Source organism: Tursiops truncatus, chromosome 2 (assembly GCF_011762595.2).
Source record: "Tursiops truncatus isolate mTurTru1 chromosome 2, mTurTru1.mat.Y, whole genome shotgun sequence".
Taxonomy (NCBI): domain Eukaryota; kingdom Metazoa; phylum Chordata; class Mammalia; order Artiodactyla; family Delphinidae; genus Tursiops; species Tursiops truncatus.
In genome coordinates, this window is record NC_047035.1 from 110,868,622 (window position 1) to 110,881,679 (window position 13,058).

At 47.5% G+C, this 13,058-nt stretch overlaps 1 protein-coding gene across 1 annotated transcript in view; it reads left to right on the forward strand.

Moving 5' to 3' along the window:
* The window catches only part of NOX5 (NADPH oxidase 5), a 34,631-nt gene extending 21,978 nt beyond the window's left edge, over nt 1-12,653 (forward strand). The window contains 6 exon segments of the mRNA XM_033850031.2: nt 128-252; nt 530-584; nt 586-618; nt 1,254-1,350; nt 8,076-8,242; nt 9,274-12,653. Coding sequence (XP_033705922.1) covers nt 128-252; nt 530-584; nt 586-618; nt 1,254-1,350; nt 8,076-8,242; nt 9,274-9,405 — 609 coding nt within the window. The 3' untranslated portion in view covers nt 9,406-12,653.
* Nucleotides 12,654-13,058: the final 405 nt, after the last annotated feature.

The window sequence follows — 13,058 nt, forward strand, 5'->3', positions numbered from 1 at the left end:
GCCACTTACTCCTGGGTTCCAGCCCAGGAGATGACTGCCTGTATATAAAGGGAGGTCCTGAAGCGTCGGGGTCCGCTTCTCCCTCGCCCACCCATCCTGTCTTTCCTCTAACCCCTCCTGCATGCAGTGCTACATCGATGGCCCTTACAGGACCCCCAACCGCAGGATATTCGCCTCCGAGCATGCTGTGCTCATCGGGGCAGGCGTCGGCATCACCCCCTTTGCTTCCATCCTGCAGAGCATCTTGTACAGGTGGGTGGACAGGCTGTGGCCCTGCCTGCATCCCAGGGCAGAGTCCTGAGAGACGGCCTCCCCTCCCCGCCCTGCCTTCTCCCTCCTTTCACCTGGCTCCCTCTCCCCTTTTCTCTCTTTCCTCTCCTGCTCTTTTTCGGGTCTCACCCCTCCCCCTCCTCATGGGGTGGGCCCTGCCACTCCACCTCCCTCCCTGTGCCCTGCACTGTTCTCTGGGGTCCTGAGAAATCTCATACTCACCCCAAACTCAAGAGCCCCTCCTCTCTTCTCCCCTCAGGCACCAGAAGAGAACGCACATCTGCCCCCACTGCCAGCACTCCGGGAGGGAGGGTGTGTGTGCAGGATGCTGACGTGAAGCTCCACAAGGTGAGTGAGCACCGCCTCCTGCAGGAAGGACTGGGGAGCTCCCCAGACACCAGAGCTACATGCCCCCTGTGCAGAGGCAGGGGAGGGAGAGATGACCCCTCCCCGGCTTGGATGCATTGATCTCTGTGTTCAGGGCTCCCCCAGAGAGACATTCTGGGCCCTAAAGGCAGGCATCTCGTTAAAGAACACGGAGCCTGAAAGTCAGGCAGCCGGGATTCAGTTACAGCCACGATGCTTGCTAGCCGTGACCTGACGGTGGTTTTAAAAATGAAAACGTTTGCCGTTTGAAAATTTATTATTCTGTGTAGGCCACTTCAAAGAGTTTCTAAAAAAAAAACAATGAAGTAATGTTTTTCTGGCTGTCCTAAACTTAAGATCTCAGAATACTGCTTGCTGTAAACAATAGATTATTAGAGAAAATCCTGACCTGGTTGTCAGGACCCCGAGTTCTGATCCCATGCTGCTCTGTGGCCTGGGCAATGTTCCTCACCTCTGCGAGCCTCGGTCTCCCCCTCCCTTAAATGGGGGCGATACTGTGTGCCCTGCTCACAGCAGGGTGGTTACACCAGGGCCCTGGGGATCACAGATATGAGTGAATGAGGTAGGCCCCCTCTGAACTGGACCCTTCTCCGTAGGTGGACTCCATCTGGATCAACCGAGACTAGCGGTCTTTCGAGTGGTTTGTGAGTCTGACCAGAATGGAGATGGACCAGGCCGAGGAGACTCAGGAGGGTAGGAGAGGGGCGGGGCCTGAGGATGATGGAGGTGGGGCAGCGGGTTTCAGGGTCTTTTTAAGAAAGTGTTTAGATTATTCTATCAAAAATGTGGGGGAGGGGATTCCCTGGTGGCGCAGTGGTTGAGAGTCCGCCTGCCGATGCAGGGGACACGGGTTCGTGCCCCGGTCTGGGAAGATCCCACATGCCGCGGAGCGGCTAGGCCCGTGAGCCATTGGCCGCTGAGCCTGCGCGTCCGGAGCCTGTGCTCCACAACGAGAGAGGCCACAACAGTGAGAGGCCCACGTACCGGAAAAAAAAAAAAATGTGGGGGAGAGGGGCCTGCTTTTTTCCCCCAATAAAATGTAATATTTTGTGAAACTTAAAAGAGAGAAGAGAAAAAAAATTCATAATCCCATCTAGGTATCCAGGCATTTTAAAGGATTTCCTTCTGATATTTTTTCTTATTCACATTTTATAAAAATGTATAGCCTCCCCCACCCCATTTCTCTTTTTTATGGCATTTCTTTTTATTCAAAATGAGCACTTATTAAAAAGTTAGATAACCAGGCCTCATTCCAGACCTTCCAAGTCGGATTGTCTGGGAATAGGGCCCGGGAAGGTACATTTTAACACGATTCTCAGACGATTTGTATTCACACTTTTTTTTTTAAAGTTTCCTTGAGGGATAATTTGCATACAATAAAATTCATCAATTTAAGTGTCCAGTAAAGACAATGGGATTTTGACAAGTGTGTCCAGTTTTATAACCATCACCATAATCAAAACATGGGACATTTCTATTACCCCCGAAAGCTCCCTCATCTCACTTTGCTCAATGCCCTCTCTCCACTTGCAGCTCCTGGCAACCTCTGATCTGCTTTCGATCACTATCGTTTTTCCTTTTCTAGAATTTCATAAAAATGGAATCATATAATATGTATGTAGTCTTTTCTAACATCTTTCACTAAACATAATACCTTTGAGATTTATCCATGCTGTTGCATGTTAAATTAAAGTAAGTAGTTAATTCCTTTTTGTAGCTGAGAAGTGTTCCATTTTCTGGATATACCACAATCTTTTTCCACTCAGTTGCTGATGGATGTTAGAGTTATTTCCACTTTTTAGCCATTTTTGACTATGAAAGTCTCTGTGTGGGCATATGTTTCCTCTTCTCTTGGGTAAATACTTAGAATTGGGATTGCTAGGTAGTATGGTATGTGCTAAGTTTTATAAACTGCCAAATTATTTTTCCCAAATGACTGTACCACTTTGTATTTCCATCAGCAGTGGAGTTCCAGTTGCTCCACAACCTCATCAACATTTTTTTCTTTACATCTTTATTGGAGTATAATTGCTTTACAATGTTGTATTAGTTTCTGCTATACAACAAAGTGAATCAGCTATACATATACATATATCCCCATATTCCCTCCCTCTTGAGCCTCCCTCCCATCCTCCCTATCCCACCCCTCTAGGTGGTCACAAAGCACCAAGTCATCAACACTTGATGTTGGCAGTCTTTTTAATTTTAACTATTCTAGCGGTGTATAGGGATATCTCAATATGCTCTTAATTTGCAGTTCCCTAATTAATTATGATGCTGAAGATATTTTTATGGTCTTATTTGCTGTTTGTATGCCTTCTTTGTAAAGTGTCTGTTCAAATATTTTGTCTGCTCTTTAAATCCAGATATTTTTCTTCTTTTTATTAAATTGTAAGAGTTCTTCATATATTATGGAAACAGGTCCATTACCAGGTGTACATTTTATAAATATATTCTCCCAGTCTGTGGTTTGTCTTTTCATTTACTTAAACTGTCTTTTGAAGAACAAAATTTTGAAATTTTAATGATGTCCCATTTATCAGATTTCTTTCCCTTATTCTTCATGCTTTTTGTGTCCTAACTAAAACCTTTGCCTCACTCAAAGTCATGAGTATTTACTCTTAGGTTTTCTCCCAGAAGTTTTATAGTTTTAGCTCTTTATTTAGATCAGTCTCATAGTGAGTTCAACAAGGTCCAGGTTATAAGGTGAATATGCAAAAGTCAATTCTATTTCTATTTACAAACAACAAATAATTAGTATTTGAAAATCTTTAAATAGAATTTTAAGAACCATGAAATACTTAAGGATAAATTTAGCAAAATATGGGCAAGATCTGTATACTAAAAACTACAAAACATTTCTGAGAAACAGTTTTTTTATATTTCTTGTACTTGAAGTTCATTGAACTTCTTGGACATCTGGGCTTATAGTTTCCATCAAATTTGGATAAATTTCAGCCATTCTTTCTTTACATGTTTTTTTTCTGTCTCCCCTTCTCCTTCCTGTCACTTCAATTACACAGATCTTAGACTGTTTGATATCTCACAGGTTATTGTGAGTATGGTTGTTGTTGTTTTTTCCTCTCAATCTGTGCCTCATATCAGATAGTTTCTATTGCTATGTCTTCAAGTTCACTCATCTTTTCTTCTGCAGCAACTTATCTATCCTTCCCACCCTAATAAATGTCCCAGCAGGTTTTGAAAAATAGATATCAAGAAGCTTATTCTAAAATTTATAGGGAAAAACCAAAGCACCTAGAATAGCTATTAATCCTATCCATTGTATTTTTCATTTCTCTTATTGTGTTGTTCTTCTCTAGAAGTTCCATTTGGGTATCTTTTATGTCTTCCATTCCTCTTCTCATCGTAGCTGCTTTGTTTTGTTTTTACATTCTCAAGGACATTTATAATATTTGCTCTAACATCTTTGTCTAAGTCCATCATCTCTGTCATTTCTGGGTCTGTTTCTAATGACTAATTTTCTCCTAGTTATGAATCATATGTTCCTGTTTCTTTACATGCTTGGTAATTGTTTACTGGATGGCAGGTACTGTGAATTGCATGTTGTGTTCTGGATTTTGTGGTATTTCTTTAAATAGCACTGTACTTTGCTCTGTTGCACAGTGACATTGTTTAGGATGGTTTGGATACTTTCAAGACTTGCTTTTAACTTTTGTTAGGGAGAGTCCAGAGCAGGCCTTATTGTGGGGCTAATTCAGCCTCAGGGCTAAGGTGCTGCACCTCTGAGGACTCATCCTACTGCCTTATATATTAGAAGGTCTCTGCACTCTTGATGGTGGAAGACAAACTATTGCCAGCTCTGTTTGAGCTCCAGGTACTGTGAAGCCTCATGTTTTCTGGTAATTTTCTTTCACAAGTGTACAGATTAACACTGAGCCAAAGACTGAGGGGGAACTTCATGCAGATTTCCAGAGCTAGTGAGCCCTCATCCTCCCTTCCTCTTTCTCTTCTTCCTTCGGTCTCTCTTCCTCTTTGCAGTTGCCCTTATTCTAGTTTTGTGCCTGGCACGTTCTAGCTGTCCTGGCTCCCTGATCTCCAATTTCTGTCTCCTCAATTCAGTGAGGCCAACACCAGGTAATTGTAAGGCTCACTTCAGTGTTTCCTCCCTCAGTAATGACAGTCCTACATGACCTGTTGACCAATGTCTGGAAACCACTGTTTTATATATCTTGCTTATTTTTCTAGTTGTTCAAGGTGAGAGAGTAATATGGTTCCTTTTACTCAAGCATAAATTTTTAATAGACGTAATCTGTAAGTAGAAATGAACATGTGAACAAACATATATATTTATTGGAGGTGTGTGCTCAATGTTTCCTGATGAGGTAGCAATCAAAAAGTTTAGAAAATGGTCTAAGATAAAAATTATACAGCTTGGCATGTACGAATTCTTTTGCTGATTTGTATGAATTCTTTTGGTCCCTTCTTTTATGCGTTCATTAAATTGGAATGTTTAAATGTCCTCTCCCCAGTCCCTGCAGTCTCCCCTCCCCGCCCAGCAAGTGTTGTATCCTACATTTTTTACTAAGCATTGCATGATAACATGTTTCTCTGGGTTATTTAATAGTCCTCATGGGACATCTTTGTGGAATACTGAGGTTTTGTACTATGTTTAAAGTTAATCTGTTAGTCATTATTTTGTTTTGTTATGTTTTACTTACGGAAGATCTTAGATAAGGAGGAATATCTCTAGATATGTTTCTAACTTCAAGAGAATTGGTGAGGTTTTTTTTACAGTGTTGAGTCCACTGGAACTAGATCTTATTTGGCTGGTTAATTATCACAAGGTTGCCATGAATAAATTCAAATTCCTATGCTAAACATAGTTTATAAGTTCAAGTAATCAGACACAGTTTTCTACAAAAAACATTCAAACACATATAGTTTACTGTAAGAAACATCCAAAGCCTTAAAGCACCAGTCAACAGTCTTTGGAAGAGAACAAATAAACCCTAGAATATTGTAGTAAAGCTTCTTGCCCTTTCTTGTAAATAACAATTAAAGCAAATATTTATATAGCATTGACTTTGTTCTAAATGCTTTTAAGTATATTAATTCATAAGAAACTTGCTTTTATGATGACAGCCTAAGGGAGAAGTTTAGATTTAATTAAAATTTTCTAGTTACTGGTGTATAAATATTTGCTGTTTGCTTCTTCCTAATCTGTGTAAGCAAAGGGTAACAGCTAACCCACTGCTTTGCATTCTCAAAGCCACTTGAGTCAACAACTTTGTTACCTCAAATTTCTTCCAAGGTTTCTCATTGCAGCTGAAGCACACGGCCTCTGATTTCAACTTTAATCATATACCGAGGTCTGAGTCAAAGAATTTGTGGTTTATAATTTTTAATTTCTATAGCTTAAGCTTCAATTGTGCTGTTTGAGTTGAGTCTTTTACTCTATCCCATAATAGCTATAGAACCTTGGGCACATTGCTTTGCCTCTATCTCCTCATCTGAAAAATATGGATACTACTAAGTACCTACCTCATGGGATTGTTGTGAGGATTGGGTGAGAGATCATCTGTACAGCACTTAGAATAAGGGCTGGAGTTTAATAACTGCTCAGTCAATTCACCAGTAGTAGAAGTCGTACTAATAGTAGTAGAGGTGGTAGTAATGGTAGTAGTAGTAACTGCTCAATAAATTTAATAGTAGTAGCAGAAGTAGTAATAGTAGTAGTAGGAATTGCTCCATAAATTTAGTAGTAAGAGTAGTACCAGTACTAGTAGTATTTAATGGCTATGTAATGAAGGATACGGTGGTTTGCCGTAAATTATTTAACCATGCCCCTACTACTGGACATTTTGTTTATTCCTAATTCTCCGCTATCATAAATAAAGCTGCAATTAATATGCATGAGCACATAGTTTTGTTTTCCCCTTCCTTTGGATGATTTCCTTAAGAGAGTGTCCCAGAAATGGGAGGACTGTCTGGAACACGCTGTCTTGGAGAGAGCAAAAACCTCCACAGTGCCTCCTTCTCCCTCCCGCTCTGATGTCTCATTCTCTCCTTTCTTACCCCTGTGTGGGGGAATGAGGGGGCAGTGACTCTGAGGAAGAAGGGCCAGGGCTGTCTCAGGTGGGCATCCCTTACGGTACGTCTTCTTCCCTCCTGCACCACCACACTACTCAAGTTCAGTGATGTGTGAAATGAAATGTGGTGTCCCTCCTAGGGCCATTTGCATTTTAACAATGGCTGAGATCTTGAGCCAAAGGAAAAGTGGGCTAATCGTGGTGTATGAAACAATAGAGAACAAGCTGGGCTGGCCTGAATCCTTTAGGGAGAGAGAATCCTTTAAGGATAAAGGATTGTCAGCTCATGAATCCAACGTGGTAGATCAGGCCCCGCCGGTTTCTGGCCTGCATTGTGGCGGGGGTGTGGGGCAGCCCTGGCCAGTCTTCTCCCCATCATGGCACACTGGGAAAATGACAACATTTGTTTGCCACCTCTGGGAGAATGGAGGAAACTGCCTGAGCACAGAGGTGCCCACCTGGATGTACCGATTGCCCTAGAGCTGGTGGGATCAGTATCTCACAAACCTGTCCCATTGCAGACACAGAGCTGTGGACGCTCAGGCCTAATGGGTCTCCTAGATGCCAGTCTCTGCCCTGTCCCTTCAGTCCTCTGACTCCCCTCCCTGAAATGCTCTTTTCATCTCATCATGCCCTGCTCCAGTACCCTCTCCCTGCCCCCATTCCCTAGCTGGGCATTCCAGATTCTTCACATTCTGGCCTCACTGTGTATCCAGTCCTACCCGCTGTTGCACCCATTCAAGGATGCTCTGCTCCAGCCAGGCCGTCACATCATGCCCCACAAACTCCAGCCTCCCACCTTTGTCTCATGCTACTCCCTTCTTAGGGTGCTTCCTTCACCTCCCCTTTGAGTCTCAGCCCTCTTCCAAGACCTCGCCCAGTCCCCACCGTCCCAGGAAGCGGCTGCGTGTGCTTCAGCCTGCCCTGTATATCAGTAGCATTTGCCATCTGATCCACTCACTCAACCCTTGACTCTCTGGTCTCAGCGGTCTTTCCATGTGTGCATAGCTTGTGTCCCCAGCTAGGCTGAGCAGACACCATGAGGCACAGAAGGGCATGAGTTCAGAGACCAAGGACAGCCACGCTGCCCTGGGATTCATTTACCTTCTGTAAATATAAGGTCCAGCTCCTGGGGTGGTTGTGAGACTTACATTAGACAATGGCTATATGATAACTCATCTGTGCTCGAGCAGCTCAAGAGAGCCATCTTTCCTCTCTACAGCACTGGTCAAATGGAGGTACTGGGTGAATATGGTTGGCCGACAGTGTGAGTCCTCCTTCAAGCCCCAGGACAAGGTGGCTGGCATCCTGCCCTGTCCCCATCATGGGTGCTGGCCCCTCAATCCTGCCCTCTCCTCCCCCACGTAGGCCGTTTCCTGGAGCTGCGCATGTATATGACCTCCGCGCTGGGCAAGAATGACATGAAGGCCATTGGTTTGCAGATGGCCCTCGATCTCCAGGCCAAGAAGGAGAAGAAGGATTCCATCACGGGCCTCCAGACACGCAGCCAGCCTGGGCGGCCAGATTGGAACGAGGTAAAGGCCACCTGGAGCCCTGAAGCCTGCAGGGACTAGTGGGTCTGAGAGTCTGAGGCAGTGACTGGGGAGATTAGGGCCAAGCAAGCAGGGGCAAAGGTTGAGGCCAGCATCCGAGTCCAGCCAGGATCTCAGGGCTGGAACGGGAGGCAGGGGACCTACATCCTGGCTCCATCACTAGCACCGTTTGTTCCACCCCTAGCCTCCGTTTCCCCATCTGATCACAGAGGAGGTTATAACCATATAACCTCCAAGGCCTCTCCCAGCCCTGACCCCCTGCAAACCAGAGTCTGAAGACCCCAGTGGACAGAGTCCCGGGGAGGCATCGTCTTATCCCTTCCTGGTACAAACAGGGAAACTGAGGCCCAGAGCCACAGAATAGTTTGCAGTCTTTCTACTTTATTCCTCAGATTGGTTTTATTATTATTTTTCCTCCCTGAGCACTTACCAGTTGGGGTGCAGAGTTTGCCTGAAGTGACTAGAAGGTATTGCTTTTCAAACTGCTATAGGTGATCCATGTTTAGATAGTGAGAGTCTGGGGGGAACGGGATGCCGGCGGGGCTTCAGCACCAAGAGAACTTTAGGCAAAGGCAATTCTTAAGCAGAACTTGGGGTGGAAAAGGGTCCTCGCCGGGGGAGAAAGCCTGACTTCAGGAAAGCGGCATTTTGATGGAGGCCCGTGGGCTAGCCTGAGGTTGGGGCTTTGGAGGTCAGTGTACCCTCTGGGCTCTGCCATCGGCTACAGCACTGCAGCTGGTTTAGTGCACATCTCCCCCATGGATGCAGCTCCTTGAACCGAGGGCCTGGATCTTATTTCTTTCTGGTCCAGCCTGGGGTCGGAGTCAGGTTACTCACTGAGCAAACGGCTCCTAAACTAATGGCTGAAGCCAAGCAGCTGTGCCCTGGGGCTCCTCATGGGGAGGACAGCCATCCTGGCCCCTTACGTCTTCGGCTCCACTGGGTGTGTCACTGGGCGGGTCCACGGTCCCCCCTCGTCTCCCTCTGCTCTCCCCCAGCCCTGTGCAGTCCAGGTGTTCCAGAAGTTAGCCACTGAGAAGAAGGGCAAGGTGCAGGTCTTCTTCTGTGGCTTCCCAGCTCTGGCCAAGGTGCTCAAGGACCATTGTAAGCAGTTCGGCTTCAAGTTTTTCCAAGGGAACTTCTAGCCCTGCCTCTCCAAGCTCTGCCCAAACCCGCACTGCCCGCCAGCCGGATCGGATTGCTACCAGGGCCCTGCAGAGACCAGCCTCAGACGACCCAGAAAATCCTGCTCACCGTGCAGAACAGGAGGCCCTAGGGGACCGATGGACTTCCTTCAGAGCCCAGGGAGAAGGGCAGGGCCTTGTGCGGTGCTGCTGTGAGTTCTGGGATTGCTGTGGGACTGGTCAGACTGGGGGCGGGGGATGGAGATGACATGGCTGGGGAGTGCAGGGGGCCTTCTCAGGGCAACAGCTTCTCTAGAAGTCCTCTGAGGATGCCTTCCCTCCTACTACAGTGGTCCCAGACCTGCCTAATCATCAGGATCATTCAGGAACTTCCACACACTCAGCATGTTATTATGAAAGTTTTCAAACATACAGAAAGTTAAAACAATTGTGCAGTGGACAGTGTTACCCACTTTCTAGATTCCTCGGTTAACATTTTGCTGTATTTGCTTTACTGGGAATTTTCCATCTATCCCTCCCTCTAGCCGTCCACAAATCTATCCCATTTATCTGATGCATTTCAAAGCACACTTTGCTACTCCGAGGAGCTTTCTTTAAATGTAGATTCCTGGGTCCCACTCCCAGAAATTCCGATTCTGAAGATCAGGGGGTGAGACGCGGAATGTGTATTTTATCCCAAATCCATTCCCATAGGGAGAGAGAAGCAGCTACTTTTCCCTTCTCCTTATGTCGTTGTCTTCCCGTCTCCCTATTCATCTGTGTCCCTTTTCTCCCTATTTATCTCTGTCTGCCTTTCTCCCTGTGTCTCCCCACTGTGTGTGTCCCTCCCTTGCTCTGCATGACGGTTTTCCCTTCTCTGCACACACTGAGTCATTAGAGAAGCAGTAATGGAGACAGCGTCTCTGTGTGTGTCTCTCCATGGTGGTCACAGAAAGGCCTTGTGCCCAGGAATCTAGCAGGTTGTGACTTGACGCTCAGTTCAGCCATGCCCCAGTGACGTGGCCCTGGCAACCTCTCTGTGACGTGGCCCTGGCAACCTCTCTGAGCCTGTTTCTTCATCTGGAGTATGGGCCCGGTGCCCCGTCCTCCCTGATCACGGTTGCTGAGGGTGAGATGATATACCACCATTCGTGCCCAGGACGTTCATCCTCCGTCCCTGGGTGGCTCTTTATTGCTCCAGGCATCTGAGTCTCTGCATCTTCTCTCTGCACCCTAGCTCCCTCTGGTCTGTGTTCCAGCCTCTGTCTGCATCTGTCACTGTCCGGGTAGGAGTGGATGGCAAGGACAGAAAATACAAAAGACCCCCTAGGAGACTCTTGGGGGAGGAGGGGTCCTAGGTGGCAGGCAGGCGCAGGAGGGCTAGCCTCACCTGTCGGATCCGAGCTGGGCATCTTCTCTCTGCCCCACACTGCAAGCCCCTGGTGACCCCACTGTTCCCGGGCATCCTCTGCCTTGCAGCTGGTTTAGGCCTTGCAGCCTAAACTCTCCTCCCCAAAGCTGCCTTCAGCGGGTTGGAATCAGGCACTTTTCAATGGGATTGTCGATTGTACCTTTCTTTTCTGTGGGTAGGAAGTACTTGGCGTAGAACAGGTAAAGAAGCTGGTGACAACCATGATGGTGACACCCGTTATAAAGGGCTGGGCATCAAAGGGGGAGGGCGGCTGGATGCAGCCAGTGAGGGGAGTGCAGAGGACGAGCAGAGAGGACCCTTGGAGTCATCTTGCGGATGACAATGAAACAAAGTCGGTGGGAATTTCTTTTCAAAAAGAAGCAGCAAGAAAAGGGGATGGTGGATGAGGACGTTGATGTGCATCTTGGGGCAGAGGGTGCAACGCAGAGTGAGGACTGAGACAGAGGAAAGACGGGACACAGGACATCATATTCAAGATGTGGGAGGAGCTGGAGGAAGAATACAAGAGGAAGAGCGGGACCCAGCCGTCAGCTCTGTGGTGAAGGAGGCAACCATGTGCCGTATGGAGGGCAGGAAGACGGGGGACTGGGCTCAAGGAGCCTTTCCTGGGGCTGGGAGCCAGCATATCTGGGAGGCCTCGTGTTGGGGCACTTGTGCATGATCGTCTTTAATTTCCAACAAGCCTGGGATAGGCGCCCAACTCACGTGGAGAAACTCAGACCAAGAGAAGTTGTTACCAGCTTAACTGGCAACACTCTTGGAACCCATTTCCTCCTGCTGAGTCTGTGTTTTCCCCTCGTAATCAGACTTGGGAAGGCTTGGAAAAGCAAAAACAAAAACAAGAACAAGAACAAAAAACAACTGTCGGGCTTCCCTGGTGGCGCAGTGGTTGAGAGTCCGCCTGCCGATGCAGCGGACACGGGTTCGTGCCCCAGTCCGGGAAGATCCCACATGCCGCGGAGCGGCTGGGCCCGTGAGCCATGGCCGCTGAGCCTGCGCGTCCGGAGCCTGTGCTCCGCAACGGGAGAGGCCACAACAGTGAGAGGCCCGCGTACCGCAAAAAAAAACAAAAACAAGAAACAACTGTCACTCTACGGAGGGTAGAGAGAGGTAAGCTAGGAGGTCCTGATGCGCTGGGGTATCTAAAGAGGATATAGCAAAGTCACGGGGGGAGTTGGCAGGGCAGAGTCTGTTTAGCACAGGACTTCACACACACACACACACAGACACACACACACACAGACACACACACACACAGACACACACACACACACACACACACACACACACACGTCACCATTGTTTTACATTTCATCCAGTCTCTGTCCACAATGCCCTAAAACACTGGTGCCCCAGTCCTCAGTCCCTTGCTCTCTCTTTACAGACTTCTACCGGTCTCCCACTCCTCTATACAAACAGCCAACTGTTCATTTAGAACCTTATCTTCCAAAGGGCATGGAAGCAGGTGGAGGAACTTGAACCTCGATTCTAAAATGCCTGAAGGGTCCACACGTGTGACTTGTGACCACGTGTGGCGAAGGCGTTCTCTCCAGACATATTCTGCTTGGCCACTGGAGGGCACTGCGGAACCAGCGATCTCGGGAGGTTTTGTTTTGCTGGGAGGGACACTGGTTGCTGAATGGTAGTGAATCAGGAAGAGCCAGGGAAGACCGTGCCCCACCCCAAAGCTCCCGGCCCTGGCCCACACCTGCAGCCCCAGACTCGAGCAGAACCGTGAAGTCCAGAGACTTCATTTTCTAGATCAGAGTTTCTCTAGCTGCCAGCCCCTTACCGCAACACATAAATGCATGCACAACCCTCCCCTCCCAACCCCCCGCCCCCATACACACACACACACACACACACACACACACACACACACACACACACACACACACACACACACACACACACACACACACACACACACCCCTCCCATCCCTGTACCAGTGTGCAGGTTCTGGGCTTCCCTCTTTTCTGTCTGCAAGGTCAGAACAGGCCTGGCTTGGCTGGAGGGATGGGGTTAGTTGGTCCAGGCTCTGCCACCTCACATTGTCATAGGTGGCAGGATCAAATATGTGGGTATACAGATTACTCGGGCTGTCCGTCTAGATGTTTCCTAGATGCCCAGATGGGGGCCATCCTGCCGTCAACCAGAAACAAATACATCCCGATGGCTGGCTGACTTTTCTCCTTCCACCCAGATGTTGGCAATGCTGTAGGCACATCTGGGGCCAAGATG